General features: G+C 34.0%; 3 protein-coding genes and 1 long non-coding RNA gene across 5 annotated transcripts; 2 read left to right on the top strand and 2 right to left on the bottom strand.

The window, feature by feature from the left end:
• Positions 1-6: 6 nt before the first annotated feature.
• On the top strand, positions 7-1,577 carry LOC111377249 (3-ketoacyl-CoA synthase 11). The gene has a single exon (XM_023000313.1). The coding sequence runs from the start codon at positions 51-53 to the stop codon at positions 1,215-1,217; it is 1,167 nt and encodes a 388-aa protein (XP_022856081.1). The 5' UTR covers positions 7-50; the 3' UTR covers positions 1,218-1,577.
• Positions 1,578-2,135: 558 nt separating this feature from the next.
• Positions 2,136-4,379, bottom strand: LOC111377250. Of its 2 annotated transcripts, XR_002699689.1 has the most exons (4): positions 4,195-4,379; positions 3,728-3,821; positions 2,785-2,850; positions 2,136-2,700 (listed from the first exon to the last, which is right to left on the bottom strand). It is a non-coding gene; the product is annotated as an uncharacterized LOC111377250 (long non-coding RNA). The 2 variants fall into 2 exon arrangements; XR_002699688.1 differs by having other exon boundaries at positions 2,136-2,850.
• Positions 4,380-6,919: 2,540 nt separating this feature from the next.
• Positions 6,920-9,724, top strand: LOC111377248 (GTP-binding nuclear protein Ran-3-like). Its single transcript, XM_023000312.1, has 8 exons — positions 6,920-7,075; positions 7,195-7,264; positions 7,905-7,961; positions 8,046-8,163; positions 8,380-8,469; positions 8,564-8,743; positions 8,873-8,950; positions 9,331-9,724. The coding sequence occupies exons 1-8, from the start codon at positions 7,073-7,075 to the stop codon at positions 9,398-9,400; spliced, it is 666 nt and encodes a 221-aa protein (XP_022856080.1). The 5' UTR covers positions 6,920-7,072; the 3' UTR covers positions 9,401-9,724.
• A 3,028-nt stretch (positions 9,725-12,752) lies between these two features.
• LOC111377247 lies at positions 12,753-16,731 on the bottom strand. Its single transcript, XM_023000311.1, has 3 exons — positions 16,597-16,731; positions 15,480-15,910; positions 12,753-14,728 (listed from the first exon to the last, which is right to left on the bottom strand). The coding sequence occupies exons 2-3, from the start codon at positions 15,897-15,899 to the stop codon at positions 13,916-13,918; spliced, it is 1,233 nt and encodes a 410-aa protein (XP_022856079.1). The 5' UTR covers positions 15,900-15,910; positions 16,597-16,731; the 3' UTR covers positions 12,753-13,915.
• Positions 16,732-17,303: the final 572 nt, after the last annotated feature.

The raw sequence follows: 17,303 nt of genomic DNA, 5'->3' as shown, positions 1-17,303 counted from the left end.
TCTCGTGTTATAAGCCTGATGATGACAGGAAATGCACTAGGCAGATTTTCATGGAAAAGTCAAAGTTGACAGGTTGTTTTACCAAGGAAAATCTTGAGTTCCAAAGGAAAATTCTTGAGAGATCGGGACTTGGTGAGTCGACTTATCTCCCTGAGGCTGTATTAAGGGTGCCACCGAATCCGTGCATGGCGGAAGCAAGAAAAGAGGCAGAAGCTGTAATGTTTGGTGCCATTGATGAACTTCTTGCAAAAACTTCTCTGAAGCCAAAGGACATTGGGATTTTGATTGTGAATTGCAGCCTGTTTAATCCTACTCCTTCTTTATCTGCTATGGTTATTAACCATTACAAATTGAGGGGAAACATAATTAGTTACAATTTAGGTGGAATGGGTTGTAGTGCTGGTTTGATCTCAATTGATCTTGCTAAAAATCTCCTACAGGTTCATCCCAATACTTACGCTTTGGTAGTCAGTATGGAGAATATTACCCTGAATTGGTATTTTGGGAATGAGAGGTCAATGCTCGTTTCAAATTGCCTGTTTCGAATGGGAGGGGCTGCAATTTTGCTCTCTAACAGAGGATCGGACCGTTGGCGATCCAAGTACAGATTGGTGCACACTGTCAGAACCAACAAAGGCGCTGATGACAAATGCTTTTCTTGTGTTACACAAATGGAGGATTCCGACGGGAAAATTGGAGTCGCTCTGTCGAAGGATTTGATGGCGGTGGCCGGTGATGCTTTGAAGACGAACATTACGACCTTGGGTCCTCTCGTGCTTCCGATGTCCGAGCAGTTGCTTTTCTTTGCAACATTGGTCGCAAGAAAGCTGTTTAGAAGGAAGCTCAAGCCTTACATCCCAGATTTTAAATTAGCTTTTGAGCATTTTTGCATTCATGCTGGTGGAAGAGCTGTGTTGGATGAATTGGAAAAAAATCTACAGCTATCCAATTGGCACATGGAACCTTCTCGAATGACTCTATATCGATTTGGCAACACCTCGAGCAGCTCTCTTTGGTATGAATTGGCATATTCTGAAGCCAAAGGGAGGATTAAGAGGGGAGACAGGACCTGGCAAATTGCCTTTGGATCTGGGTTCAAGTGTAATAGTGCAGTGTGGAAAGCTCTTAGGACCATAAATCCGGCAAAGGAGAAAAACCCATGGATTGATGAAATCGACCAATTCCCTGTGGAGGTTCCAAAAGTCTCGACTATCTAATACGTCGTGCCAGAGCTTTCCCTTTTCAGTAGCCACATTTTGGTATGATTTACGAGTAACGAATAGTTAGTTCTCTTATTTGTTCGACATGCATTTGGCTTATCAGGCTTTTATAAGCATTTCTGAATGCAAAATGCACTTGAATCGTGGAGTTTCTAGTTCCCCATTTGGAAGCTAGTCAGTTACTGAATTAAATTTGTTGTCATTCCAATAGGCAGTAGCCATTCTTTTTTTCCAAAGAAAAAAAATGAGGGATGTGTTTGACCTTGGATCATATTTGATGCTGGATGTGTGTTAAATGATCTCACTGCAAGTTTCTAATTAGTATTTATTGAAGAATGTCTATTGGGTTATTCACTACATGGTCGAATTTTCCAATTCATTGTCTCAATTATTTTGATTTTCGTTGATTCCTTTGTCTTCTATATCCTTTCGAAGTATTCAGTCTACCTTATTATTTTAGATTCATCGTGTTTGTGCATGCAATTGAATTTTGGATGTCAAACTCTTTTGCCTTCCTAATAATATATACAATTAAGCTCAGTTGACCGAAAATGCTTGACAAAAACCTTGACATCCTCCCACATTCGTGTGGAACGAATAAAAAATTCCTAAAAGAAGTGGCCCCCACCCCCTATTGTGAGTGTTGGTCTGGACTTCCGTCAGGCACTTTTGATCATTGTAGCATTATTGTAATTAACATCTTCTGTATGGAAAAGAGGCAACATAGTTTTTGAGTAGTGAAGCTGGAAAAGAATGGGAATATTCTAGCGATTTTGATGATATTCAAATCCTAGCTTGTGTTACCAGCTAACTCCAAAATAGCTGCAGAATAGACAGCAGCCATAGCTTACTCTTCCATCTTGACTTCAGGAATCGATGGAATATTAGTTTTGGCACTAAACATTCCCTAAACATTCCAACACTGTTAAAAAAACCATTTTTACTTCAATTCTTGAAATGGTGTATTGAGATTTACATGACTAGATTTGTTTTAGCTTCAGTCCAGCTATGAGAAAATACGACATGACATGAGCTATAAAAATGCATAAAACATAATGAAACCTTAAAGAGTTTTGTCACAAACCTATCGTCTTCGAGTTTCATAAACCCGAGTCATTGGACTTTGTGTTTGTACTGCTACCCTTGCATTAGAATTTCATGATATGAAGCAAGTTAAATGGAAAAGAAAAGGAAAATGTAAAAGAACAATGAAGAACGAAGACAAAAGGACAACCATTCGATAGACTCATAGTTGCTTGATGCGTAGTCCATAACTTCACGACTGACTTGACTTCTTCGTCAAAATCAGTCTTCTTCATACTCTTGTAGTCGGACGTTAGATAACTGGACATAATACACAAGTAGTGCTGCTTGGTGCACTTTGTGAGTTAACCCCAAGCAATGTAGATTTCAGTTTGACAAAAAGCTCGATGTAGATAATGGAGCCCACTTCAAAGCTCGATGTGGATAATGGAGCCCACTTATATGTACAAGTCGTAAATGGCAACGATTATTCCATTACAATTTCCCAAAGTATAAAGAAATAGGCAAAAACTGAATTTACCTGAGCTTGAGTTTGCAGGGCTTTTATGTATTTTATAGTGTCATCTAGTATTGATGCTTTGTCTCTCTAAAGAAGAAAGAAAACTATGAGACACTTTTCATCTTTATAAAATTGAAGGATTCTTAAAAATTGCGTGTAGAGAGAGCATGAAATAACTTTTCTACAATTGGGAACAAGTTCTTGAAGAACTTTCATCTTTTCTTTCAATCTTTGTCTACGTAACTATTTGCCATTCAATGGACGACCATGTTAGTTAATGATAAAATAATTAGTAACACTTAAAAACTAGAGCAATGTCTTGTTAATTTTCGAAAAAATACCATAATCAACAACAAAAAAAAAAGAGAGAGAGAGAGAGAGAGAGAGAAAAAAAGATAGATACAATAGCTAAATGATTATTATAATTTCATACTTTATTTGAAGTTGAATTTTGTAGGTTAAGTAGTAGTAAAATGGATATGAAAGAAGACTTGGGATACCATTATAGAATTTGACTTGTGGACAACCTACTTGGAATCCACAATAGCCTCTGGAAATTAAATTATGAATCAATTTATAAGTTCAGTCAAAATTAAACATTAATTTCAACTACGAATAATGTTATTTGCAGTCGTTCACTGTCATAGTTATCCTATATGACGACATACATGTGGCAACTATTGATTTAATACATTAATATAGTAAATTTTTTATTACCTTATATAATAAATCACTAACAGTCACATGACGACTGTAAATAATATTATTCTTTCAACTATATATTCATAGTTACTACTTATTTATTATCTACACGTTTCGTGAAACCAATTACTATTCCTCTTTATAAATTTGTCAAACCTTGCTTGCAAGAAATGCTTGCCCGGCAGACTGGCCGACCCATTCGACGTAGTTCTACAGTTTTCATTTTATTTATATATTTTTTGGGCTTAAAAACTAAACTCACACTCTTTCATGCTATGTGGTTGAGCACAGCGCCTTTTTCTTTGCTTTCTGCATTTCTCCATTGGCATCAAATCTCCCTTCTTATCATCTTCCTACTGCAAATTAATGAAAATGATCATAATTACAAAACTTACCCCCCTAACAATTCGAGGCATTTTCAAATCCAAATTCAAGAAACTAAACACATAAAAATTTAAAAAGTCGCACTTGTCATGATAGAATCAAAGAAAATAGGTAAGTGTCTGTTTGAGCCACGTTATTTTGAAATAATATATTTTGGAACAGTAGATTGATGGAGAATGTGTGGTTAAAAAATGAGGAAAAATTTTGAATTTGCGTGTAATATTATTTTATTAAAAAATGTGTAGTTGAAATGATATTAAATCAATGTTATAGAATATATTTTTTATGAAAGAATACGGCTTAAACCGGGCCTAAAAAAAAGAAAAAAACCTTCACGTAACTGACCTCAAATTTTATCAGAAATTTCAGATGATTTTGAAAAATCTAACAGCAGTTATTTTTTTTTTTTTCATTTGGTGGCAGATCGAGTTTCTTCTGTTGTTCTTGAATCTTGATCACTCATTTGTGTGTTTAAGAACTATGAAAGAATTTGGAAGGAAGAGACGACACAAACTTAAATGTCAGAAAAAAAAGAAGAAATTAATTATATGATATTCTGTGTGTTTTTTGTTTTTAGCAGAATACACATGAAACGTCGGTTTGCAAGGGGGGAAAAAATTGTCATGGGCACGTGTATAAATGTCTGTAGACCAAGTGTGTTCATTAGCTTGCGTAAGTGTCTTCTCTTGCACAAAAATACTGTTTGTACATAATTTTTTTTACAATAATTTTCAGACTTTCTCAAGTGGTGGGGTTCACGATTATTTTAATCGTGGACCTCATCCACTTGCATGTGTGTGTGCTTTGAAAAAATGTGTGAAAAGTGATGTACTTATAAAACCAATAATCGTGGACCTCACCCACTTGCATGTGTATGTACTTTGAAAAAATGTGTGAAAAGTAATGTACTTATAGAACCAATAATCGTGGATCCCACCCACTTACATGTGTATATGCTGTGAAAAAATGTGTGAAAAGTGATGTACTTATAAAATGGTTCCTTTCTATTTTTGCTTATAAGCTTGTTTATAATTAAATAAGCTGTAAAGTAAGAAACTTTTCTTTTATTAGTCAAAAGATAGAAATTGACAAAATGTTTGTTTTAGGGTATAAATTCCACCAAGTGTCTTTGAGTGTTTCATATTAGTGTGGCGGTCATGTCCTTTTCTTTTATTATTGTCCGCACATCCCCAAATATCTATTTTGTCAAAAATGATTCCACGGTATGCACATAAGGTTTGATCGATAGAGTAAATTTGTCTGAAAAAAAAAATCAATTTTTACTATTCAATGTAATGTGAACAGTCACTATGTTAATATTTTTTGGACCAATGTCACGTATATTATCCGTTCAGTATTCCCAGATATCTATTTTTTCAAAAATGGCTACACAACATGCACATAATGTTTGATCGAGAGGGTAAAATTGTACTTAAAAATCAATTTCTATCATTCAATGTAGCGTGAACGATCATTATATTATTTTATGAATTAAGGAAATAATTTTTGGACCAACATCACGTATATGTCACATGGACATTTATCTTCTAAATAGACATTTTCCGTCAAATGGAGATTCTGGTGAAGGGTAACAAGGTGGCGGATATGAATGCCACGAATAAAAACATTTGAAATATGCCAATCACACTTAAGAATGATGGAAACTTATGGAGGAAATGATGCTATTTAAAAATTAAGGCTACACAAGCTTTAAAGTAAGTAACTTTAACTAAAGTATTGCATAGTTTAGTATACGTAAAAAGTAAAAAGTTTATAGAAAAGTAAATACTTTTTTCTTGATATGACTATCAAGTAATATTACTTTCAAATTAGTTAACTTCAATATTGTATCCAAACTCAAAAATAAAGTAAAAGGCACATTGAATTTATAGATAATATATTATAAACGTTCTTTCACTTATATGACAATATCAGAGACGTCCTTTTATGTTTTAAAAGTATCACTAACCACACTATTTCTAGGTTTAGTTTAGTATCACATACTCCCCACCACTTTTTGGCTTTAAAATGAGGGAGACGTACCTAAAATACAATTGTGACGAAATATATGATTTTTTATGATTAGTTTCAATTCACTTTGTTCAAAATAAAAATAAGAATATAAAGTGACATGTTATATACATACCTACTTCAATATAGTTTAAATATTAATAATATAAATTTGCTTATTTTGTTTTGAAATATTTCAATGATTAAAATAGCATATTAATATAACCTTCTATTAGATAACAAGTGGCTAATAGTAAATTTGAAGTTATATATTGTTTTAATGAACTAATGAATGTTATTATTTAGCTACGTTTTTACTTGAAGCGCAAAAATACAAATTTATATTTAATATCTAATTTTAGTTTATCAATTTATGCATATAAATTTTATTGATACGTTTGCATTTCTTAATATATTAATTAGGATAGTTCTATATGTACAAATTAAAGCAGCCAAATACTTATTACTTCTTAGGTTGTAATTGCTATCTTATTAGGTTCAACTACTATAGCTGTTCCGAACCCACAAACCATTCCGACTGGGGGTTAGAATTTCTTCGAATATGTTCTTGAATTCATTCAATTGCCCGATTGTTTAAGAATACAGTTGGCAATTTTTTATTGGACAAAGACAAAAAAAACAAAAAAAAAAACCAACTACTGTAACATATTTGCTAGGATTTCATCTGTACAAACAGCAAAATTGTTTCAATTACGTAGACTATAATATATACACGTGCACACGTGTATGTATACATATATAATTGAATACTTTAAATCACTTATTACCATATTATTCAACAAATTTTAGATTTTCGAATCTCCAAAATTCTAATATTACTTTTGAATAAGTATATTAGTCAACTGCTTGCGCACTTACTTGCGTACGCTCTGCTATTATCTCTTTTAAGGGATTCTTTGATCGTTATTTAGGCTAGAATATATGGGTGTCACATTTATAACCAAAATCCGGTCTAAGAGAGCCCGGCCCAGCCCGACCTGTTCAACTTTTAATCAAACGGTTGATACGAACGCGTTGGAGTAACGCTACGCGATCAAGCACATTGCAAAACCTCCCGAAAAGAAACCCTACTCTTCCCATTATATAAACATACAAACATTACACTTGTCAGCGTAAATCTCACGTCTCTGGTCTATCTCGAGTTCTTGATCCTTCATTCTGTATTTATCTTTCTAGAAGACAGCAGATACAAATGGTGAGATTCGGATTTTTTTCTCTAATTTTTTTTCTTTTGGAGAATTTAGATTATGTATACGATGTAAATTTGGATTTGATTTGATGAGATTTAATTGATTTGCGTTTTGTGGGTTTTAGGCGTTACCAAATCAGCAGACTGTGGATTACCCAAGTTTCAAGCTCGTACTTGTTGGCGATGGTGGCACCGGTAAATTTAGAGAATTTAGTATTTTAATAAATTATTGTTTTACCTCTGCCTTTAATTTGTTGAGATGGTTACTAAGATGGGTACTTCGTTACGTGGAATAATTGTTTCAGTTTGGAAAGTTGGATTTTTTAATCTTGAATTCATGTTTATTGATCTTTTGTCGAACTAAGATTTTTTTCCCTTTTTTAGTTTTAGTGTGTTGAATATGTTTCGGGTATATTATGAATTGTGTTCAGATAAAGAGTACTACTCTATCATGAAATTTCGAGATTAAGGTTTTGAGTGTATTTTGAAATTGCATGGATTGGGTTGAAAACAAGTGTATTTCTTGAACCAATGAATTTTAAGATTAGGTTTTGAGAAATGACTATACTGGTTTTGTCTCCATGTACTGAGAATTTACTAAATTGAACTACTGTTGTTCTAATTTGAAGTTCAAATTTAGCTATATTTATAGAGCTATATCCGATGTATGCTAGAAATGATCTCCATTTAAGTTTTGCATGACCCCTAATTTGAAGCTTATGTTTCGTGCTATCTAATATTGAATGAGCAAATGAAGAAGAAGAACAAGTGTTTGGTGCATTTATCTTGTGTTATAATGAGTTTTCTCCGATTCGGATTTCTTTTCGTTTCACAGGGAAAACTACATTTGTGAAGAGGCATCTCACTGGCGAATTTGAGAAGAAATATGAACGTGAGCCTAATTAAATCTTTTGCCATAATGCAAATTTTGTTGCATACTTTTCTACAGTCTTTTTTCTAACTATATGTTATACAGCAACCATTGGCGTAGAAGTACATCCACTGGATTTCTTCACAAACTGTGGGAAGATCAGATTTTATTGCTGGGACACAGCTGGTCAGGAGAAATTTGGTGGCCTTAGGGATGGATACTAGTAAGTGCAGTTCCTATTACTTGTATGACGATTAATTTCAAAATTAAGTTGTTTTATACCTCGTTTCTGGCAGAATTAGCTCGTTTCTTCCTCTCTGGCGAAACTTTCATGTTTGATATTGCACTTTATTCTAACCCCAGCAATGTGCTTTTGATAGACATTATATAGGTTTGTTTCCTATTGATCAAGCATCTTACTGAAGTTCAATTTGTGCAGCATCCATGGACAATGTGCCATTATTATGTTTGATGTAACGGCACGATTGACTTACAAGAATGTCCCAACGTGGCATCGGGATCTTTGCCGGTATGGATTTTCATCTATTCTATTACTCCTTCATTACTCTGTGTATTTCTATGGGAGATTGACATACTGGGAATACTTATACTACCTACTGCAGGGTCTGTGAGAACATCCCAATTGTGCTTTGTGGCAACAAGGTTGATGTGAAGAACCGACAGGTGAAGGCAAAGCAAGTTACGTTCCACCGGAAAAAGAATTTGCAGTACTATGAAATCTCGGCAAAAAGTAACTACAATTTTGAGAAGCCTTTCTTGTACCTTGCCAGGAAACTTGCTGGGTAAGTAGTATAAATCAGTTACTGGCTTTGTAAGACAGTTGAAAAGATTGGTTTAGTCACCATTTTCCGAGTCAGTTGCATTGCCTGCAATTTGAATTGCTGTAAGTGAATGTTTTTGTGGTTTTGTAGGGATGCTAACTTGCACTTTGTGGAATCTCCTGCTCTTGCTCCACCAGAAGTACAAATCGATTTGGCTGCACAGAACCAGTAAGAATCTCCCTGTTTCTCTCACACGCTCACACACTTACGGGGTATTTTGCTAAAATTGAATTAGTAAAGCATATCAGATTTTGTAGTTATTTGAACTGCTGATGTTAGATTCAGAACCGCATTTTCAATCTGTTTAACCATTTTGCCTTCTTTATGTCTTTAATATCTGGCTGTGTTTGTTAGATTCAGAGCCGCATTTTCAATCTGTCTAACCTATTCACCTTTTTTATGTCTATAATATCTGGCTATGACAGAAACACGATACATGAAATTGAGGCTTATGTTAATGGAGAGAGTTTTCCCATTCATTTAAAATACGTGGCTTGTAAACCTAACTAAAATCGATCAGATTGTAATTGACATTTTTAATTTTGCAGGCACGAGGCCGAACTTCTTGCAGCTGCCAGTCAACCGCTTCCTGATGATGATGACGAAGCTTTCGAGTAGAGGGAGAATGTTGGCTGTGTATTTTCCCCTGTGGTGCATTCCTTTTATTATATAGTGGCAATCTCTGTTTTTTTTACTTCTCTCTCAGTCAGATTCTCATGATATCATGAAGAGTACCGAGGCCATCAACCATATATGTGAAGGCTATTAAATTGGAACCTTGTTTGCTCCTGGGTAGATGTTATTATATCAAAACTTCCTAATGTTGAGCTATTATTGATTTTTGTACTAAAGTCGTGGAAGTTTTAGATACATATGGTTTAACAGTTCTCTGTTTTTAACCTACTCTACTATATAATCTTAAATGTTCTATACTGCTTTTTATATTCAAGTATTTAAAGTGCTGGCCACGGGTCGAAAATCACTATAACACGAGGTATTTTAGCCCTTGAAAGCGAATGAGAATGCAGTAAATTACCGGATGGCCGTAAAACATTGCTTCGAAAACGTCAGCTCATCCCCAATTTCTTAATCCAACAGACGAATATTCGTATCCTTAAAAGTACCAAAAAATAAGCAGTTTCTTGAAGTTGCATTCGCAAGATGGCTTGCAGTGGACTGGGTGATTATGTTTGCATCATAATTTTTATTTTTTGTACCACATTTTAATTGTACTTCGGTTTTTAATCTTTGCTTATTATAACACTTGTGTAACCAACAAATTTTAATATCATTTTTATTCTCAATTTTTTCAATAGTTAATACATTTTGCATTGGATAACAGTTTTATATCAAAAAGTGTCTTGAAATAGTGTAGAATAATTTACTTTCCCATCATATATATATATTTTTCAAAATAAAATAAAAAGTGCAAAAAAATATTTTTGCCTCATTTCAAAGTACCGACACAAAATATTTTGACACAAATCAGCATCAAGGACGAGACGCCGAGGATAAAAAATCGAGGAAAAAATCATCGCATATTTCTCCGATTCCTTATAAAAGATATTCAATCCATTAGAATAGAAGTTGAAGATGATATTTATGCTCGTCGTGTCCTTTATATGGATATCAGAGGCCAGGGGGCCATTCCCTTGGCCCGTACTGATGAGAATTTGACTCCACGAGAAATTGAACAAAAAGCTGCCAAATTGGCCTATTTCTTGCACGTACCAATTGAAGTCTTTTGAGAAATGTAAATATGGGATGAAGAATGAATACTTTCTCAACAGGAGGGCAAAATGCAAGAATTCACTTTTTTCTATAACATAACTTACCTGAAGTTTTGTCAGTGTTTGATCAAGTAAAGGAAACTCAATGGAATTCATAACTTTTTCAATCTTTTTTTTTCCCTTTCCTTTATTTTGTCTGAATATTCAAGAGCTAAGACCATTCCAATGCCCCCTTTCGCCATGCATAAACTAAACCATCAATTAAGATAAGCACGAAAATTAAAGCTTCTATAAATACAGATACACCCAATACATCGAAACTCGTTACCCATGGATAAAGTCATAAAGAAAAATCGTTTCAACATCAAAAACAACAAAAACGAGAGCAAACATATAATAACGGATTCGAAATTGTAACCAAGCATCGCCCATTGGTTCTATAGCGCTGAAGATAAAAATTCGACAAAAAAAGTTGAGAAAATAATTGCTACAATGAACAAATACGAGGAGCTTAACTGCAATTTAAATATGATGAATCAAACAAAAATTGTAATCACAATATAACCACCCTGAAACTATACAAAAATTTCCCGAGAAGCATTGTAGTAAAGATTATGAATCTTCATTGCTTTCAACACCTTCAGATAAAAAACCAAGTTAGCGTCTGGAAACGTACGCAGCATGGACCCAAAAGAGGCGCGCATCCGTTATACTTTCGAAAAAAAAAAAAAAACACACACACACACACACACACACACCCACCCAGAGAAAAGAATCCTTGCATAGCTACAAAATATATGATATTCAGCTATATTTCTTCCCCAAGGAAGACATGTAGGTGAACTAGTATTAAATAATGATACCATGGACTGTATTACCCAGTAGTTTATGCCACGAGAGAGAGCAAACCCTGGCATCATCTTTAAGCCTTTGAAAGCAAATGATGATTGCCTGTGGCCCGGGAAATGCAGGGAATTGAAGATTGATCAATATCCTCAACGGAACTTATCGAGCTGCCAAAAGTGTATGGAGGAAATCAAACCCATAAGTTAGATAACTATGAAAGAATCAATACCAACATTAAATCGTCGTTTACCAGCTGGCCACGGGTCGAAAATCACTATAACACGAGGTATTTTAGCCCTTGAAAGCGAATGAGAATGCAGTAAATTACCGGATGGCCGTAAAACATTGCTTCGAAAACGTCAGCTCATCCCCAATTTCTTAATCCAACAGACGAATATTCGTATCCTTAAAAGTACCAAAAAATAAGCAGTTTCTTGAAGTTGCATTCGCAAGATGGCTTGCAGTGGACTGGGTGATTATGTTTGCATCATAATTTTTATTTTTTGTACCACATTTTAATTGTACTTCGGTTTTTAATCTTTGCTTATTATAACACTTGTGTAACCAACAAATTTTAATATCATTTTTATTCTCAATTTTTTCAATAGTTAATACATTTTGCATTGGATAACAGTTTTATATCAAAAAGTGTCTTGAAATAGTGTAGAATAATTTACTTTCCCATCATATATATATATTTTTCAAAATAAAATAAAAAGTGCAAAAAAATATTTTTGCCTCATTTCAAAGTACCGACACAAAATATTTTGACACAAATCAGCATCAAGGACGAGACGCCGAGGATAAAAAATCGAGGAAAAAATCATCGCATATTTCTCCGATTCCTTATAAAAGATATTCAATCCATTAGAATAGAAGTTGAAGAGGATATTTATGCTCGTCGTGTCCTTTATATGGATATCAGAGGCCAGGGGGCCATTCCCTTGGCCCGTACTGATGAGAATTTGACTCCACGAGAAATTGAACAAAAAGCTGCCAAATTGGCCTATTTCTTGCACGTACCAATTGAAGTCTTTTGAGAAATGTAAATATGGGATGAAGAATGAATGCTTTCTCAACAGGAGGACAAAATGCAAGAATTCACTTTTTTCTCTAACATAACTTACCTGAAGTTTTGTCAGTGTTTGATCAAGTAAAGGAAACTCAATGGAATTCATAACTTTTTCAATCTTTTTTTTTTCCCTTTCCTTTATTTTGTCTGAATATTCAAGAGCTAAGACCATTCCAATGCCCCCTTTCGCCATGCATAAACTAAACCATCAATTAAGATAAGCACGAAAATTAAAGCTTCTATAAATACAGATACACCCAATACATCGAAACTCGTTACCCATGGATAAAGTCATAAAGAAAAATCGTTTCAACATCAAAAACAACAAAAACGAGAGCAAACATATAATAACGGATTCGAAATTGTAACCAAGCATCGCCCATTGGTTCTATAGCGCTGAAGATAAAAATTCGACAAAAAAAGTTGAGAAAATAATTGCTACAATGAACAAATACGAGGAGCTTAACTGCAATTTAAATATGATGAATCAAACAAAAATTGTAATCACAATATAACCACCCTGAAACTATACAAAAATTTCCCGAGAAGCATTGTAGTAAAGATTATGAATCTTCATTGCTTTCAACACCTTCAGATAAAAAACCAAGTTAGCGTCTGGAAACGTACGCAGCATGGACCCAAAAGAGGCGCGCATCCGTTATACTTTCGAAAAAAAAAAAAAAAACACACACACACACACACACACACACCCACCCAGAGAAAAGAATCCTTGCATAGCTACAAAATATATGATATTCAGCTATATTTCTTCCCCAAGGAAGACATGTAGGTGAACTAGTATTAAATAATGATACCATGGACTGTATTACCCAGTAGTTTATGCCACGAGAGAGAGCAAACCCTGGCATCATCTTTAAGCCTTTGAAAGCAAATGATGATTGCCTGTGGCCCGGGAAATGCAGGGAATTGAAGATTGATCAATATCCTCAACGGAACTTATCGAGCTGCCAAAAGTGTATGGAGGAAATCAAACCCATAAGTTAGATAACTATGAAAGAATCAATACCAACATTAAATCGTCGTTTACCAGTCAAAGCTCAATACAAAATAGATTTCAGGCCAGGAACTCCATTACAGTATAAGCAGAAACCTCTTCGAAATAAAATACGTAACTTTTACAGACTGATTAGATGTTGGATGCCTTAAAAAGCTTTTATTACATAAATCTCTCAAACCTGCAGAAGGTATACATAATGCATTTGCCTCGAAAAAAAATACTTCTGCTGCAGTGAGAAGTACCTAAATATGCCTTTTACAGTAGAAATAACAAAACGACACATAAGGGCTAAGAAATCCAAAATGGGAAGGTATACATTCATATCTTGAAAGATTTGTCTACATGGATTGATTGATAAAGAAATAATTGATTCTTGCAGTTTCACAATGCTATCTTTATTACAATCTTGAACCAGAAAAAACGACACAATCCTACTAAAAATGTAAAAAATATAGTTTTAACAACTATTATCTAGCATGAGTATCAGTTTTAGTAGAGATCAGGTCCTTCAGCTCCATCAAATGTTCATCATTTGAAATATGAAGCGTGATACGAAGATTTGTCAACATAGCTTCTTGATCCCAACTTAAGGGACCAGATGCATACAATGCTTCCAGAGTGCAGCGATAAGCATGCAACTCTAAGCAATGGATACTAGCTTCTACTTCCTCTTTTGGAGGAAGCGGACAATTTTTTACCTCGACTGGATCAGAGCAAGACTCTGCATCACTGCTAATGGTATCTGACACTTGGTGAGAGAGTGGTATAAAATGTTTAGGACACTTGTTTGAATTCTGATCATTAATACTACAACTCCCAACAGAACAGGCATCACTGTCAGAATGATTAGATTCTGAACTTCTAACTCTAGAACAGCCAAGAAGATTATTTTGTTTGGCTTTCTCCATTTCATTAAATTCATTTAATCTAGTTTTAAAGGATGCATGCATGTATTTTTCACCCAGAATTTCTCTTGGGTAAGCAACAGCATCTACCTTTTCAAGTGCAGGTGAAGCAACCACTCTATGCCTCCTATAATCTTTCTCAATTGCTCTCATTTTCTGGGCATGTCCATTATGCACTTCAATGATAGAAGAGCAGTAGGGGGACATCCTCTTCAAGGACCTTGAAGAGACTAAAGGAGATTCCTTAAATTTAGAATCATTCTGAGTGATCAAGCAATCTCTTTGTGTTCGACTTTTAGCCCTTGCATTAAATTGTTGATCGCAGTTTGAAATTGATAGCCGGCTAGCCTTTTCATCCTTGTATCCTCTGGAACCCTGCAAACAGGAAGAAATAGCATATCAGTCAGAGAATGCAAAGCTGAGAACTATTCAGATTTATCAATATATCTGAATCTAAAAATCTCCACTCTCCATTTCCTTGAAAAGATATGGACTGCAAATAAAAAGTTGCACAGCCTAATATAGGCAATAAAAGAATTCTGTAGAAAAATGATAGCAAGAAAGTTTGGGTAAAACAAGAAGCTGTTGTCAAATGCTATTCTTGCATTTAATATCGGTATCATTTTGACAGGACATTTTTTCATAATAATAATAATAATAATAATAATAAAAATGTAAGTTGGCAGTCTTCAATTGAGGTGAGAAGCCAAAAGCATTCCCTTCAAATCAGAGGCCCAAAGCAATAAAAGAATTCTGTAGAAAAATGATAGCAAGAAAGTTTGGGTAAAACAAGAAGCTGTTGTCAAATGCTATTCTTGCATTTAATATCGGTATCATTTTGACAGGACATTTTTTCATAATAATAATAATAAAAATGTAAGTTGGCAGTCTTCAATTGAGGTGAGAAGCCAAAAGCATTCCCTTCAAATCAGAGGCCCAAAACTGAAATTAGCAGAAAAATTAGGTAAGAAAGTGATTACAAGGCATTAGGCAGGAAAGACTAGAAAGTGATTAAGACTAAAGAAGAATCATCTAAGCAATCAGCTTTAGTAATGAGATGAGATTGTCACAATATACAAGCAAATATGGAAAGATTGCATCAATCCAGAATAGGAAACAAAAGTACCTTTGGCAATACAATCCATTTATCATCATGCCATATTTGTCGCATCCTAAAGTTGGTTCCTTTGACGATTAATTCCTGGGAGCACCCAAGTAGCCTCACCAAATATTGGTATCCATGCAAAACCTTCAAAATAGTGGCAAGCTTCCATGAAATACCATGAAATACCTCCACAATGTCCCCAGCTACACAATTCTCTATACCTTGCACAGGAGGTGGACGTGGCCTTATAAATTTCCTTGATACCCGTTCCCCAATTAGTTCACTTTCCTGCCCCGGATAACAATCATATTGCACAGTATAAGTACAGCCATTAACAGATAGTATCTTGGCATTACGCCATGATACAGGAGTATCCCTTTTGTTCATGACCTCCACGTTACTCAATCTTTTGAACTTCATTATAGGTGATATTGTACACATGCAACAAGAATCTGACAAAACCAAGATTAAAATGTCACATAACAGCATATAAATCAAGAACTAAACAATAAAACAGAAAGAAATATCTGAAAGGAACAAGTACGCAAAACTTTTAATCTGCATCTCACTGTTGACCAATACAAATATCAAGAGTAACAAAATGATTTTTCCATGAACTATTGAATCCCATAATATCAAATGCCATATCTTTAATCCGTATCATGAAAGAAAGAAACTGCAAATAGAATCCAATTTTTAAGAGCTTGTTTCACAAGCATAAAATCCAACAACAAGAAAAATAAGAAATAAACCTAAGACCTTCATTTATTCTAGTAAATCAATTTTTTAACGTCAAGATTTTCTGATTTTAAAATATTCCAAAATAAATTATATACAGCAGTAATACATCAATTACATTTATAACCGTGATTCATACAAATATCTATCGATTAATATCTTTTAAAATTGTTTGCTCAACAGATAATCAGCAAAAACCTAAAAAATGTGAAATACTAAGCAAATACGTAAAAATATCCCCCAAAAGGTTTAAAATTACATCAATGAATGCAAAAATCAAATGAATAGCAAATAAATTCATAGATTATTACAAAATCCCCAATTAAATACAACGATACTTAAAATCAATTTTGGTCTCTAAAGCCCCAAAAATCGAAGCCCTAAAACTGAGATCACTTACCTTCTCTTGAAATTCAAGGAATACTTTGATCTCGCAGGATTTTTTCCGAGTTTTTTTTAAATTTGGAGTTCTCTAATTAACGATTTTCTGAAATTTAATTTTGTAATCTAGGGTTTGTTTATATATTATAAAATTGTATATTTATATCAGGTAGAGGTTAATTTGGGAATATGAAAAATGTAATGCAATCTGTGTGTGTGTGTGTGTTGGAATCGGATATCAAAATAATCTTATGCCACGCGCCTCCTTAAACGTCGCCATACCGCCTCTCACTCTTTTTCTTTTTCTTTTTTCCCCCAATATTGGGTTACGATTATAAATTTTTTAATAATTTAATTTATTTCAATATAATATCAAAATTTATATTGGAGCACACTAAAGTGCCTTAGTAATGTTTGATTCCTAATCTAAGTTTTCAAAAAAATTAGTAAAAAGTTTACAAGGTTTTTCAAGGTTTTCGAATTATATTATTTTTCTGAAGTTTCAAGGATGTTTTAGAATTTTTGCACGGTTTCAACTTCCAAAATGTATCTAGAATAGAAATGCTAAAGATGTGTTCTTTTTGCCGTTTTCGAGCTGTTTTCTATTTTCGATTTTTCAAAACGGTGAAAACGCGTTATCTTTCTCGTTTTCGAAAACGAATTTTTGAAAACGAAAAAAAAAATTGTGAAAAAAACACAAAACGACATTTTTGTCATTTCGGGCGT

Source organism: Olea europaea, unplaced genomic scaffold (genome assembly GCF_002742605.1).
Source record: "Olea europaea var. sylvestris unplaced genomic scaffold, O_europaea_v1 scaffold1630, whole genome shotgun sequence".
In the NCBI taxonomy this organism is placed as follows: Eukaryota; Viridiplantae; Streptophyta; class Magnoliopsida; order Lamiales; family Oleaceae; genus Olea; species Olea europaea.
This window is presented reverse-complemented; position numbering and strand designations above follow the sequence as displayed.

What these genes read in the sequence shown, in the direction of transcription:
- LOC111377249 (XM_023000313.1), top strand. Translation starts at nt 51, where the DNA reads ATGGAAAAGTCAAAGTTGACAGGTTGTTTTACCAAGGAAAATCTTGAG.
- LOC111377248 (XM_023000312.1), top strand. An exon ending in ATTTGAGAAGAAATATGAAC is followed by an intron (nt 7,962 to 8,045) that starts GTGAGCCTAATT and finishes TATGTTATACAG; the next exon opens with CAACCATTGGCGTAGAAGTA. An exon ending in GATTTGGCTGCACAGAACCA is followed by an intron (nt 8,951 to 9,330) that starts GTAAGAATCTCC and finishes TTAATTTTGCAG; the next exon opens with GCACGAGGCCGAACTTCTTG.
- LOC111377247 (XM_023000311.1), bottom strand. Translation starts at nt 15,899, where the DNA reads ATGTGTACAATATCACCTATAATGAAGTTCAAAAGATTGAGTAACGTG. An exon ending in AATGGATTGTATTGCCAAAG is followed by an intron (nt 14,729 to 15,479) that starts GTACTTTTGTTT and finishes TCCTGTTTGCAG; the next exon opens with GGTTCCAGAGGATACAAGGA.